We start from the raw sequence: 15,270 nt of genomic DNA on the forward strand, positions 1-15,270 counted from the left end.
GTCACAGAACTAAAAAAGGCCATTTATAGATTCTCAAATAGATCACTGCCAGCACTGTGCTTTAGTGTCCTTGGCCACAGGTATGGTGAATGACTGACGAATAAGGTCTGGTCTAAAGCTAAACTCCATCCAGTTGCAAGTTACAAACCCTCTACTCCACTATACTTGTACCCCCCACCAGACAGAAATGTGCCAACAAACTTTGTCATTATTAACCAGTGGGTGCATATAACTTCTGATTTAATGCACAACCTGGTTCAGGAAACTTGACAGCAATTCTGTATCTAAACGATGGCATCTCTAGCTCCGTCCCATCTAAAAAGAGTGAGAGAACGCACACTCTGTTTCACATCAGCTTTCAGCTCGTTAACAGACAACTCCACGTCTGTCCACTGCCAGGCAGGTAGAGTGTGATGCGGATGTGAAAAAAAGAGATTAAGTGGGTGCGGAAGTGGTCCGCAAACTTCTAATGATCTGAAGTCATGCAGGAAGGTCAGAATCAAGTCAGGCCGCTAGTGTCACATGAATATAAACGAAAGAGAAAGCACCCATCACCGAAAACAGAAAGCAAAGCAGAGGTATGAGAAACTGCAACATCATTTCTATTGTCACTTGCCACAACTCATCAACACAACCCCAGCGCCTTGTGTCATGTAATAAACCGCGGCCTCCCCACTGCCTGTTTTGTAAATTGTAATGCAAGGTAGCCTGCTACTGGTGACACCAGACGCAGGACATTCATACGTGGAAACGGTTTTACAGTGCCACCAGGAAGTCAGGCGTCACAAAACAAAAACATGTTCCACTCCAAAAACCTCTTCCTCGGACAACTGACACCCTAATGGAAAATCAACGATCTTTCAAAAAAAATGCAACAGACAATAATCATCAGTAATCACGGCCATTTATAGTCCATTATTGCTTTGTCAGATCTTACCTTTCTGTGCATCAGGTATAACATATACTTCAATTAACCGAACACTTACCAGCTACTTCATCGGCGTTACTGAGACTCTCGACGAACGTTACCAACTTACTATTGCAATAAACGCAAGAGTGACAGGCATTTTTAACGCGCGATGTTAGTACGTTTGGACTCAATAAAACAACACAGGCGGTGATGTCATCACCCCCCTCAGGACAGCAAAGTTCAGACAGAAGCCGCAAGTCCCTGCTGCTGCACTAACCAGGAAACACACTGCTGGCGCCCTCTGCTCCGGAGGAAGTAAAACAACCTCAAGCTCACGTCACTTCCGGGTGAGGCACCATTTAAAGTGACAGTGTCATGCGCTACCTGAGGTTAGAATGGGCATGTTTTCTGTGAGGTTGTAGGTCGACAGCGAGGAAATTACAGCTCTAGTGTACAGTTACGTTTAACCTTGCGGTGATTACGCATAGGTTTGTGGGTGTTTTGTTCGCAGATGTGGTTGTGAGACTAGAGTTGACTCTTTATAAAGGCCTGCTCTGCTCATGAACTACTTCTCCTGGGTACAAACCAAATCAGAGTCTATCCTGACACCTTCTTTTTAGGCACTGCGGTGGCTAACTCACAGAACCACCTTGCACAAGCTCACAGTGGGCTTTACATCATGCTTGTATCCACGTTTTCAAGTTTTGCTTTTGCTTTCTGTCTCTACCAAACATTTCTTCAAGAACTCTCCTTCAGAGTTAGGCTTGCTCTGTTTCGTGATTTTAGCAGGATTTTTGCTGCTTTTCTGAACCATCGATTGAATTGCACATTTTGAAGAGCGTGTCTCATTCTGAACCTTTATTTGCCCCTTCTTAGAGAGAAAGTGTGAGCTCGCTAGGTTGAAAAATGGCAACTAATATTGTATTTCTGCAACACAGTACGTTCCTGACACATCAGGACAAACAGCCTTTGATCTGATTTCAGTGAAGAAGTCCATTTGTGGTTGAAACCCCAACACAAGTTGTTGACTTTCTGCTTCTTTGCTCCATTCATTGTGAGTAAGATGGGTGCACATTTCACACGCTGTTCAACTGATATTTCACAGTTACACATTTCAACGCATCTCCACATGAGAAACGGCCAGCATGTACAAGTAATTGCAATGTGCCCCCCAGTGTAACGTACTGCAGGAAAAAAATATTGAAGGCTACCCCCAAGTGTCCTGAATACCACAGCTGAAACATGAAACAAGGTTCTGCAATACGATGTGGGAGAATAACCTGCCCAATGGGCAGCTGAGAGCTTCTGAAACCAGTCACAGTTAAAAAAGAAAACGGCTACAGTAATTAAAAACAATGTTTTTTTTTTACATTTTCTAATCTATAGAGGTCATTGAATGTCATTTTGCAGCCCAATTAGAAGTAATAAATATCATAACTTTGGTTGAGTTTCCTGGTTTGGTTTTAGATTTTGCTTTTTTTTTTACCTTTCAACATGATGGACTTATTTTTTAAAAAATATTTTCTTCATAAATTCTTCTGTAATGGTGTCTTTCCTGGGTCTCTATGCTATCTGGCTCATATAATGTCAACTTCGCAACTGTTGAACACAGTTACACCCCCACACAACACAACGGAGCTGTCACTGAGCTATCCAAATGTTCCTTAAAGACGTCAAGTGTATTGAATTATTCTGCTCACATACTATGTTAACATGTTAATACATGGTGCAGAATGGCTCTTCTGGTTTTCTGCCAGTTGTGACCCTCCTTCCTATCAAGCTGTTCCTATCTTCCCCCTTTCCAGCTGCTCTTGGTAAAAACCTTGAGGTTGTTCCGGCAGATACATCGAACGCTTCTATTTCACTGAAATTTCAACGAGCTTCACCGTGTAAAAGGAGAGCACCTGTACATAAGGAGAGTGGTTTTGTTTTTAAAGAGTGGCTTAAAAACCTTTAGAACATAATGTGTTCTGGCAGAATCGACAGACCTACCTTTTAAGTTAAATTACAGCATTTTCTCTTTACTGGCAACCCATCTTTTTGCATGTCTTTATGCTGACAGGTTAAGTTCTAACTAGGGGGTCTTTAGAGTGTTTCATACACTCTTTTTACAACCCGTTCTTCGACAGCTTTACACCCCTTTGAGGGTAAAATTCTCTTTTACAGGCATTCAATCATAATCCTGCAGATCGGAGGCTCCGCATCGTTGGCTTCTCGGCCAAGCACAGACACTAAAAGTCTGAACCTGCAGTGTAGAGTCGGATTACTTTCGCGACAACACATTTCGCGTTCCCCAAGTGGTTGCAGCGATCCAGCCCTTCCTAAATTCTGCTTCCTCGATGATGAGGAATGGCCATGGTAACATTCACGTTTCCAAGTTAAAAAATAAAGTTACAGACGGCGACGTTGACGTCTCTATTATTTTTCAGAGGAAAAAAAAACGCGCTCCTTATGTGCGAATACCTTCATAATGGATTGCAAGCGGAAAAAATGGAAAAGGATGTGGAGCTTCGAGACCCTCTGCGCGCACTGCCAGTGTAGTTTTGGACAGATTGTGCTTCCCGGTGTTGCACACTCAAACGTCCAACAACGCATTTTCTCAGAAATGAGAAGAATGCTTAAGAAGATATTACCGTGCGCTTCTGAAATTTGGTCATGCTTAAACGAGGCTACAAGAAAGCATGTTACAACAATGTGAAGCATCACAGTATGTGCATGCTGTAGATAAACGCATCGATACTGCCGTTGACTCTTGTAAATCCGCTGTCTGTTACAGTGAAGTCCGAGCCCATGTGATTTACAAATTAAGCTCAGTTTCAGACTCAACCGGATATATTGTATAGCAATCATCAGCTCGTCAAAGGGTTTCACTCTGGTTATAAAGAACCTTGTAACAGGTTATATCTAAATTGATCGGAATAATCTGCATTAATAGTTTCATCCTTCAACCCATTAGTACGCGTTTGTAATAATTCCGCGATTTCGCTCTTTGCATTGTTTTGCAATATTAAAATGGTGTTTGAAACATTGTGATCAGAACAACTTCCATTTATTGACACAAAAGGTGCTACACCATTTGAGTAACAACAGTACAATAATTGTTATAGAGTTTTTTTAATTTAATGCAGCAGAAGCACTTTGACTTTGGTGAGGAAATTAGGAATAAAGTATGTTTCTATTCAATTGTTCAGGCTTTTGTTTTACAGTTAATTCATTCACTAGAAACAGGGTAAAATATTATCTAAGTACAGGTTTATGTTCAAATACTGTTTACTGCTCGAAATGTAAGTTTTTAAGAAAATGATTTAAATGTATTAATGTTATTACTGTACGTAGTTCTAAAACATTTTTTTTCCTCTCTGTTTCTGTTTTTTTTTTACTTTCACCCTGCTCTCCCTAGCCTGGCATTATAACCCCAATTATTTCTGAAACATCTGCATATTCCAAAGACTGTCCAGTCTGTGACTCGTTAGGGCCGGTGTTTCTGCCAGTTTTTGTTCCAACTCAGCTCTTAATGACCTTAATCAGCTCCTTATTGGCTAACTGGACCAATTTAACCACTTCCTCTAGTTCTTAGGCTGCTCCTGCTTTAAAGAGCCCTTGTGAACCTGCAGATACCCTGTGCCTCCCTGTTGTGATCTTTATGTTAAAATAAGAAGAAAAAACTGAGTTCTGGATTTTCTGCTGTGTTGATTGTAACTGCTTTTGATGTTTCATATGCATAAAGTTCTGCACTGCTTGTGCTTAATCCTCTTCAAGTTTATGTCTCTGGAAATGGTCTTCCTAATGTATGAATTATGTCTTGTTTCTTTTGCAAGAATTCTTCAAGAAAATTTCTTTTAACATCCAATATGCCTCATTTTAAATACTGCTTTAAGATTTAACAGCACCTTTTAAGACCTGCAATTTGTCATTCAAGTCCCTCAGCATGGCAAACCAAATGTCATTTTTTATTACTTTAAGCAAAAGGGCTGAGACTGCCTTACATTTGCCAAGTGCATCTTGATTATATGTACTGTATATAATTTCTTCAGTGTGATTGCAGCCAGTGTATATTCCTTAAAGTGTACACATTTTAAAACGGTGACACTTGAGATAAATATATATTTACACATTTTAACATGTTCTCCATTTCAGTTTCATTTTGGTCCACAGTACAATTGTCACATGTGAACATCATCTCCATCACTTTTTCAGATGTGGAACTCATTTTGTTTTTTTTTCATGTGGGACTACTGTATGTGTACTGTATGTTTAAAGCTTGTTCTAAATTTAAACTGGGCTTGCTTTATGACTAAGTTTAATTAGAGATACTGTCACGGATCGTAGTATACTTGAACTTAGCTAAAAGGCAGAGAAGCTTGTACTGTAACACACAGGATTGGTGCCAGTGCAAATATTTTAAGCTGTCGTATAGTGATATCTTGGTATGTTAATATTCTACTTGTTCTAGAGTCAGGCTGTGGGACAATGAACTATTACAATGCTATGTTAAGAATCTCATTCTTAACCCTTTGATTATCTTTTTTTTATTAAAGTTTCCCAAGTCATTATTTCATGGGAATGTGCCTTCAATTTACTTTTAATTGTAGATTTGTAATTAGGCAGGTTGATCAGTTTTCAGTGATTTATTGATATTTGTGTCATTGCTTATACAAAACTCTGTTTTCTTTACCCTTGCAGTAGTTATTAATAAACATCCATTGATTTTCTAACTGCTTTATCCAATGCTGGGTTGGTAGGGAGCCAGAGGCTATACCAGCAAGCAATTGGTGTAAGGCAGGATACACCCTGGATGGGACGCCAGTTTATTGTACACTAATAAACATGTTAAAAAACCCACTGTGTCTGTAGTCTTATATATGATACATAACCCTCTTTATTCAAGTATTAGCCAGACTGTCACCATGACAGAATGATAATAATGTTTCTATTCAATAAACACAACTTGTTTTGTATTTTGCATGTCCTCAACTTTTCCTTTACTTGGTTGAAATGTGATAAAACCTTCTGAAAAAAAAAAAACCATGACAATTTAGGTACCATTTTAGCTTTTAACAGCAAAAGAAAAAAAAAAGTTTAGAATCTCGTGAATTGCAATTGTTGAGTTTTTTATTTTTTCTTTAGATATTTTATTTTGAAGAATCTCACCTGCGAGGGATGACATACAAAGTTCTATTTTCAGTACTTATCAAAGCCACTTTTCATTTTTCTGTGTGTGGAATAAAAATACAAAGCTTTTTTGATTCCCCACCATATTGCATGGATATGATTTTAAAATTGTATTGCAGCACAATGTCATGAATGAATACAAGAGAACAAATAAGCTTTGGATTCAAACAATAACTGTAAATAAAACATGTCTAATAGTAATTTTTATTATTATTTTATTATGTATGTAATGAGAGAAAATATATAATGGGCATAATGTTTTAGCTAAAAAAGTAGGTGATTCCATTATAATTTTCATTAGCCTAAATAAATAAGTAGTCAGAGCACAAGTTGCAATCTAGTTTTGACCTGATTGGAGCTCATCAGTGTAGCATAATCATAGTCATATTTTCAGCAATTATTTAGGGACATAAGAACAGTTAGAAATGGGAAGGCCATTAAGTTCATGTGGGTCAACTCATTTTTCAGGAGCTAACTGACCCAAGGACTTTACCCACGTGTTTCTTGAAAGATGCCAGGGTATCATCTTCAACAACCTGGATGGGTAAATTGAGTTTAAACTGCCCAGGCCAGTCAAAAGACTATAACAGGCAACACTGTATTTAATAGGAGTCTTCAACTTCAATAGTAGTCTCTGTGTGCTGGTGTATGTGCGTGCCCAGCACTGTGCTGGTCACCTGTCCAAGTCTAGTCCTGTCAAGGAATCGATTCCCGATGGTTTTCCCAGTGTCTTCCGGTTTTTGTCCCACCCAAGCTCTCCATTATGTCGTTGGTTTAATTATTTAATCAGCCACACTACTGTAACACTCCTGACCAAGCTCTGAGGTCTTTTAGAAGTCACCGTATCTTTAATGAAGTAAGAATAATAAACTTTATTTTATATAGCATCTTTAGAAGTATGTTCTTAACAGTGCTATACGGGAAAAGTAAAAAAAAAACACAGCTAAACCAAACTAAAACTAATAAGGACAAGAGAGAAAATTCGCACAAAGCGACACAAGGAATTCGAAATGTAGTGGAAAATACAAGGAGGAGACGTGAATACACAATTAGATAAAGGCCTTTCTGAAGAGGAAGGTTTTGAGTCTGGATTTGAATGCGTTCAGGGTAGGTGCACGTTTTGAGCAAAAAAAAAAATGTCTGAGAAAATAATTAGGGTTAAATGTTTAATCAGCTGCTCAGGCTGAAACAAAACCCAGAAAGCAGCAGTCCCTCCAGTCATGGAGTTTGGCACTCCTGGTGTAATCCCAGCTGGTGCCCTGTGCTTCCAGGATAGACTCCAGGTTACTGTGACCCCTGTCCAGAAAAAGGCATCTCTCCGATAACGGGTGAGAAGATGGAATACATGCATTGTGATCAGTTTAGTAAGCTAACTGGTTCTGTTCAGTCAGGAAAGGAAAACTGCTTTCTGGGCAGGTTCGTGTGTTGGTACAGTCCAGTGATTTGCAAACGTTTCAACAAAACACCTGCCTAAGTGGGCAGTATTATTACTGTAAGGGTTGATGAAAAAATAAATTGTTTCGGGTGCTCAGGGGTGACCTATAAAACCAAGATCAGGTTAAGCCATCCCTTTTACAGTATACGTATACAAAACAAAGCTGAGGCAAGGTAAACAGTTTAATGTCCTGACTGTTTTTACTGAAGATACAGAAAAGGGTAAAAAGTAAACAAAAGCCAGTCCGTTCCAGACATTAGGAGAGCCCACCGCAGAAAAGCAAACTCAATTGACTTCTGATTACCTCAAATCACCTTCTAAGTACGTGAAGCACAACCCCTAACTCCACCTCAAAATGGGATCTGGATTTCTGACCCCTGCCGGGGCAAACGGGAGGCGGTACGGAGGCTGTGATGGTACCGAAGGACACGCCTGTCGCTGACATCGACAGAGTTTGTGTTGAGCTGCGTGTGGTGTCGTCAGCAGCAGCCTAAGATCCAGCTGAGAAGGATAACTTCACACGAGCGGGGTTCTTCTTTTGTCACAACAGAGCTTTGCCCGTTAGAAAGATAATAAAATGAAATAGTTAATAACGAACACATAAGCCTTTCTTTAACATGTCGCTGGCTGTAATATAAGCTGGACCGCTGAAGCACAAGGTACCGTCGTTCACCGTTATTTCATCTCACTGTCTGTCTCAGCTATACCGTGAATGTCTCGTACCTCTGAACTGCAGCATGTGCATTACGGCTCTAATTACAATAAATTGAACGTGCATCTTTGGATGCGGGCGTTTGTGGCTGCTGGAAGCTTTAATTTAATGGTTTATTTGAAGCGCTGATATGACAGTTCACTTGCAGTATGTAGGAGAGTTAATGAGGAGACAGAATAAAGGACAGCACATTTTGCGATTGTTACTACGCGTGTGTTATAAAAGCTGACCTCAGAACCTGAAAAGAAACAAGAAACGATTATTATTATTATTATTATTATTATTGAAAATAATATCACTTTGCGGTTAAAACTTTAAATAAACGTTGTAGAGGGCTGTGGCTGTAACTGTGTTTGCACGCATTCGTTACTTTGTGTAAAAACAAGAATGCTGATTATAAAAATACCATTTTATAGCTTCCTCGTTTAGACCTGGTTTTAAATTGTTCATCTCCGGCATGCCTGACGACGCATTAACTGCATTTATCACACACCCTGCTTGCACACTAAAGGACACGGGAACGGTGAACTACACGCACGGTACACTGTAGCTGTGGCCGACCGGTACCTGTTGTGAAGGCTGTGCTGTTTGATATTCTCATCACGAGTTCTGTCAAGAGCAGCTCCTGTCTTGCAGTTGCTGGGACATGCACAGCAAGTCTGTTTAGCTTGTGCCGTGTCAACGCGTTTGCTGGAGAAGGTGCTAAAAAGAAAGGCAAGAGTGCTCTTCCGAGAAGGAAAGACGCACTCCAGGCACAATATTCGGGTCCTTACTGGTTTTATTGAGTGCTGGTTCAATTACAAAACCCTGAGATCCCCTCTGTAAAGCTGCCCTTGAAGAATAAATGACTATCGTCGGAGGGATGTCCCACTTAACGCTTAAACGTACACCTGTTACGAGATCTGAAATGTAAAGGCAATAAGGAATGTACTGCATTTGGGTATTCAAAGACAGGTCTGGAGTCATCGTAGGGTTTACTTTAATATTTCGGCAATCAGCACAGTAATGCATTTAGTTGAAATAATGCAATATGATACTGTGATTTTCAAGCTTACTCGAGTCTACCGAAATAGATTGTTTCACAATATCTTGGCGTAGAAACATTTTCAGCGGGTTTTTTTCTCATCTTAAAACGTTATTTTTAAAAGGTATTCTCAGGGAGTGTCTTTAACTTTAATTTGGATGTTACACTGTAGATAATTGCTCAGCTTAATGCAGCGCAGCCTTCTTGTAGGTCTTTGTTCTACTTAATACTGATATTATTATTATTATTGTTGTTTTTGTTGTTGTTGAAAATGACATTTAAATTATTTGCATGATGAAAGTTTTTTTTTTCATGTGAAAAAACATTTTGCTTCTGCGGAGCACATAAAAATGGTTTCAAACAAGAGGAGGCCATTTGGCCCAGCCTGTTTGGTAGATAGTCGTTAATTAATCCAAGAATCTTATCCAGCCATTTCTTAGGGAGCTAAGGGCTTCAGTGATATGGCTGAGTAGTTTGCTCCGTATTCTAAACAAAGTTTGCTTTGAAGCTGAGCATTATGTTTCTGTAATACACCTTCTAGATCTTCAGTTTTCCCCTGGCTATTCCTGTACAGTTTGCCTTTAATGTGAGATTAAGATCTGCACTGCCCTAAACTAACAGTAACCAATGTGTTATACCTATGAATTTGACATAGCTCGTTCCTCAGTGTTTTATACAGAGGACAAGGTAAACGCTTTGTATTGACTGTTGAGTTGGTATCATTATCATGTGTTTTGGCCAATTTATTTGCAGGGATAAGTGGTTTTCCTTCTGAAGATGTTATGTTAGACGTCCCTCCATTCATTTTCTAACTGCCTTGTCTAATTCAGGGTCTTGGGGGAGCCAGAGTCTATCCCAGCAAGCAATAGGCATAAGGCAGGACACACCCTGGACAGGACACCAGTCTGTCACAGCACACACACAGACGCAAACACAAACAAACTCCCACCAGTGCAATTTTCCCAGGAGTCAATTAACCCACCAGTATGTTTTTAATAATAATAATAATAATATTTGCTCACACTTATATAGCGCTTTTCTGGACACTCCACTCGAAGCGCTTTACAGGTAATGGGGACCCCCTCCACCACCACCAGTGTGCAGTATCCACCTGGATGATGCTACGGCTGCCATAGTGCACCAGTACACTCCCCACACACCAGCTCTCAGTGGGGAGGAGAGCAGAGTAATGAAGCCAGTTCATAGAGGGGGATTATTAGGAGGCCATGATTGGTAAGGACCAATGGGAAATGTGGCCAGGACGCCAGGGTTACACCCCTACTCTTTTCGAGAAACAACCTGGGTTTTTTAATGACCACAGAGAGTCAGGACCTCCGTTTTTACGTCTCATCCTGAAGTTCATCAATTTATTTTCCATTAAGACACAATACTGTGGCGACATGGCTCATATTGCTGCCTCGCTTCGCTTTTTGTACTGTGGGAGGAAACCAGAGCAGCCAGGGGAAACCCACACAAACAGGGGGAGAACATACACACTACACTTAAATAGCACCCCAGGACCTGAGCGATGTGAGGCAGCAATACAAAGCCACAATATTGTGTCTTCATGGAAAATAAATTTATAAACTTCAATCATGCAAGTGTGTTATCCAGTGTGCTGATCGCTTGCATATGCAGGATTGAGAAAAAAAAAAACAGCTCAACTGACAGTCATTGAGAATGATAATCGAGTAAAACTTAAGCCTTGTAGGTTTGTCCTTTCTCGTGCTTATTTCAAATATGAAGGAAAGAAAATGATTGTAGTCTACTTGTTTCGTGATTTTGTTCACTGACCAGACGTCCAAAATAGTTGAATTATTTAATTGTAGTTTCCCTTGAAGCAGCAGGCCTATCATGCAGCTGTAGCTTTCTTCACATTGGAGATGCCTGAATAACATAGCAAACCTACCAATTGAACAAACTGACGTCTCTTTGATCCAGAAACATGCTTTAAGACAATTGTAAGGTGAACACTGCATTTCTAAGTCCATGCAGCTGTCATCGTAGGAAAATCCTAGAGATATTTTTGTACACCACGGAATTCTGAGGGCTAGCTATGTTCCACTGGATTTTAGAGGGAATCGTGATACTTGGTAATGTACTTTAATAGCCCAGGCCCCTTTGAATAGTCATTCAGGAACATGTTAGCCATGCTATTAATCCTCATTAGCAAACAAAATTAGGGTCTGGGCAGAAAATGACATCATAGGACATTAAACACTTCTGTTCTTGGCTTAATAGGTAAAGCCTGAATTCTGTTACAAATTAGGCGAAATCATTACAATTCACTTGGGCTCAGTGAAGTAAATAGATTGATGAATAGCGGTGTTACTGTGATTCAAATGAAGGTTTAAATGCATCTTTGCAATCTAGTTGAAAGAAGATAGTGACTCTTTTGTTTTGTATGCACGTACAATTTTGATGATATTAATATGACTAACATTATAGTCCTATATATATAACTAACTATATATATATTTAAAACAAAACTGAAAGGTCTGTATTTTTGTGAGAGGAGCAAAGTTTAGCAGACAAAAAGGTTTGGGGATCTAAGAGCAGAAGAAAGGTGACAAGTCAGAGGAGGCCATAAGATGCATCTCATTTGTTCGGTCGCTCTTGGCTTATTGATTCAAAAACTCTACAAGGCATTTCTCCAACGAGCCAAGGTGATAGATTTCAGCAAAGGAGTAGAGGAGTTTGTTTCAGACACCCAAAAGCCTCTGTGAAAAGTGTCTTCTATTTTTCTGTCTTGAATGTTCCTCAATTGAATTGCCTCTTATGTACATTAAAAATGATCTTCGCAAAGGATCTGGTTGTCATACCATATATCTTTTATGAAGCCCGCCTTCCTACTTTGCTGTGTGTAACGATAGTCTGAGGTTGTGTAAGGCCACTGGCGTTCGGCTGTGTGAGGTAGGTGTCCCTCCTGATTATTTTCTCGTTTAAGTTCTTGTTCAACAGTGCGTGGCATCGTGTTAGCCGACAGTGAGTGAGACTCTGTGATACCAGGGACTTAAGTGTTGGAGGTGGGGACTTGCCAATAGAAGAAAAAAATGCTTTTCCAGCTAACAGGCGGGATGGTGGCAGTAGTGGTTAGCACAGCTGCCTCACAGCTTCAGTATCCAGGTCTCAGTCCTTCCCTGTGGTGTCTAACTGTACAGAACTTGTCTGTTCTTCCGGAGTTGATGTGGGTTTTTGCGAGTTATTCTGGTTTGTCCCCACTCCTGAGAGACATGGAAGATTGATTTGGTAGGCAGCAGTAAATTGTCGCCCTCAGAGCCTAATCGCTGGTCCTCCAGTGGAACGAATCTGAACACGCTACCTGTCGTCATTCTGCTCTTCGAAGAGTGGCTGTGCCACCTGTCTGCTACAGCTGGCACTGAGCATGTTGAGTAGATACACCATGATGAGTGCGTTGTGGTGAAGGATTGTTGACTCCCACCTTCTGCATAACTTTTTCTTTCGTGCCTTGTAGTGTGGTTTTCCTGTCTCTTTGGCTTAAAATAGAATTGGGATTTAGGCTGCCGTGGCTGTTATTGGGTCATCATCTGTGGCACTGCCCTTTGTCATCTTCTCCCAGGCTTTGTCTGGGATCATTTCTGGGCAATGTGCACCTCTTTCCAGCCCCACAGAGGAAAAAAATTGTTAAAGAGAGACTCTTGAGTCTGAAGACTGGCAATATCGTTAACCGAGAACTTTGCCTGCTGTATCATTTGCTTTATCTGAGGGATAGCAGAAGGCAGCATCTAGGTAAAGTCTCCTGAAGACATCGTCTGAATAACAAAAAAACGCTGCGTTAGTGTTTTTGTGTTCTTTCTGTGTTGAGCCTTAATGCTGCGTTAGTCTTGTAATGTAATGCTGCTGTGCCTCGCCAGAAACATTCCCCTTTGCATTTCTCCCCTTGTCCTTTTTTTGTTTCCTGGCGATGGTAGAGCGAGCGAAGATGGAGCTGGATGTAAAGGGGAACTCGCCGCGCTCAGATCCCATCCCCCACTCTCCCAGGTCTGGAGGCTGTCAGCAGCAGGACCAGCAGGATGGGCAGCAAGGGGAAAGTGTAACTACCAGTGACAGCCACAGCAAGGACACCACAGCAGACAGCGACACAGACGACAGTAAAGTAAGCCCCCCTTCCTCTCTATTTCACAAATCGGAGAGCAGGGTGGGGAGGAGGGGGGAATCAGCCGCGTACTTTCAGGTTAGCCCGGGGCGTGCAGGACGATGGGGAGAGGTTTTCGTTTCGGATCCCAGACAGCGGAGTCAGGCAGTCTCCTCGGTTCCACTCCTCAGCTGCGAGAGGAGAAGCGCCAGCTCATAAAAACTCCTGTGTCTGCTGCTGCGGCGCTGGCAGCAACAGCAGCAGGAGCTGCATGGGAAACAGCACCCTGTGCGAGACGCATGCAGTTATTATTAAACAGACCCGCTGGGGGCAGGGGTGGTTGAGGCAGCTGTGTTTCGGGGGGTGACCATGGAAAATCACAGGGCAGTGTCTCCATTCCCGGCCGGTACTTTTTTCAGTAGCGCTTCACAGCGGTGGTAGGATGCAGATGATGTAAGTTATTGCTGTCAAAGAAGTTGAATTCTAAATTCTGCTCTGTTAGTACTTGAAATTGAGTTTTTTTTTTGGGGGGGGTAACGGTACTGTTAGTGTGAACCCCTGCCACGGCAAAATGTATTCAGAATCAAATTTAATTTAACTCAGATTAGCTCATATTTACTACACGTAAAGTTCATGCATATACAGTACGTATATATTTATGCAATGCCATATGGGTGTTTTTATGTTTTGATACCGTAAATTCTTTTTAAGCATATAATAATAATAATAAGCATATACTATGATTTATATTTTATATACAGTTAAAAAAACTGCACAAACAAAGCAACCCATCTCGCTTGCTTTATATTGTAATTTTTACAAATTGTACATGTATGAGTCAATCTGGATCTCCGTATGGATGTATATTGATTGTGTAGTTCAGCAAAGGCTTTAAAACGATTGTATGAAATATACGAATGGATTTATAACACGTATCCTAGATTCTTAAGGACTGTTTTCAGTATTTCTGCTTTGGCAGTATTTAAATGATGAAGTCTAAGTTGGTGTTTTGGTCGCCATCCTTTTATAATCTCAGTTTCACCGTGCTTCTTGGGAACAAGGTGGAATCGATCAGTAGGACAGCTCTCGTATTAAATAAGGAAGCGGGGAAGGACTGGTGTATTTCTGTACCTTACAGTCCTGACACAGGGAGCACGCGAGGGAAATGAAGACTCATTGTATTCTTCTGAGGGTCACTCATGCCTAGAAAGTGGAGGTGATGCTAATTAGTCTGCAGTACCCAGGTGATGAATTTGTTAGTGTAGAGAAATTAACAGCCTACCCCAGTTTCCTGAGCTGTTTCACACATTTCATCCAATCCATTCAGAGCATCACTTGGACTCTTTCGTTTCAGATTTTCTGTACTTACTTTACACTTCTGGAATACAAAATCCAGCTAAGATGCTTGACATTCACCCTTTGCTTTGGAAGGTCAAAAGAAAAAAAAAACAACACCAGAGTATAAGTACCATTTCTACCATATCATCTGAAGCAATGTTATTTAGCTCACCTTTTACATCACCAAATAATACATGAGTATAAGACAGGTAAGGTGATTAAAACTTGACATATTCAGGAGGTCAAAAAGCCCATATTGTGAGTATATTAAAAATACTTCAGAAAAAACATGCTTACAGAAAATATGTAATCACTAATTCTCTTATTGATGAGCACTGCTTAATATATAATATACCAGCTAGCCTAGAAGCTGAGCTTATTGCCTTCAAAACATTTAAAAAACGAATCCGACACATTTTCTTAAAAAGAGTGCTCTGTGATCTTTAAAAATATAGGGGTGTGGTGATTTTCCGAAAATCCTTTTTTTTTGTATTTTCATGTGATTGATTGTGAAAGCATACATCTTAAACAGATATTTTTTAATTGATTAATTGTTCATTTTTTATCTGTGATCATAACGGCT

General features: G+C 40.4%; 1 protein-coding gene across 5 annotated transcripts in view; it reads left to right on the forward strand.

Annotated features, from left to right (window-relative positions):
- Positions 1-7,965: 7,965 nt before the first annotated feature.
- Positions 7,966-15,270, forward strand: part of rbms3 (RNA binding motif, single stranded interacting protein) — a 359,271-nt gene continuing 351,966 nt past the window's right edge. For 2 of the 5 annotated variants that reach the window (XM_088602079.1, XM_088602081.1), the window contains exons 1-2: positions 7,967-8,176; positions 13,186-13,370. In XM_088602079.1, coding sequence (XP_088458205.1) covers positions 13,197-13,370 — 174 coding nt within the window. In that variant the 5' untranslated portion in view covers positions 7,967-8,176; positions 13,186-13,196. Of the gene's footprint in view, positions 8,177-13,185; positions 13,371-15,270 lie in introns of all 5 variants that reach the window. The other 3 variants (XM_088602082.1, XM_088602083.1, XM_088602080.1) reach the window with 2 other exon arrangements.

The sequence above is a fragment of the Lepisosteus platostomus genome, chromosome 12 (assembly GCF_059453375.1).
Source record: "Lepisosteus platostomus isolate fLepPlt1 chromosome 12, fLepPlt1.hap1, whole genome shotgun sequence".
Classification (NCBI taxonomy): Eukaryota; Metazoa; Chordata; class Actinopteri; order Semionotiformes; family Lepisosteidae; genus Lepisosteus; species Lepisosteus platostomus.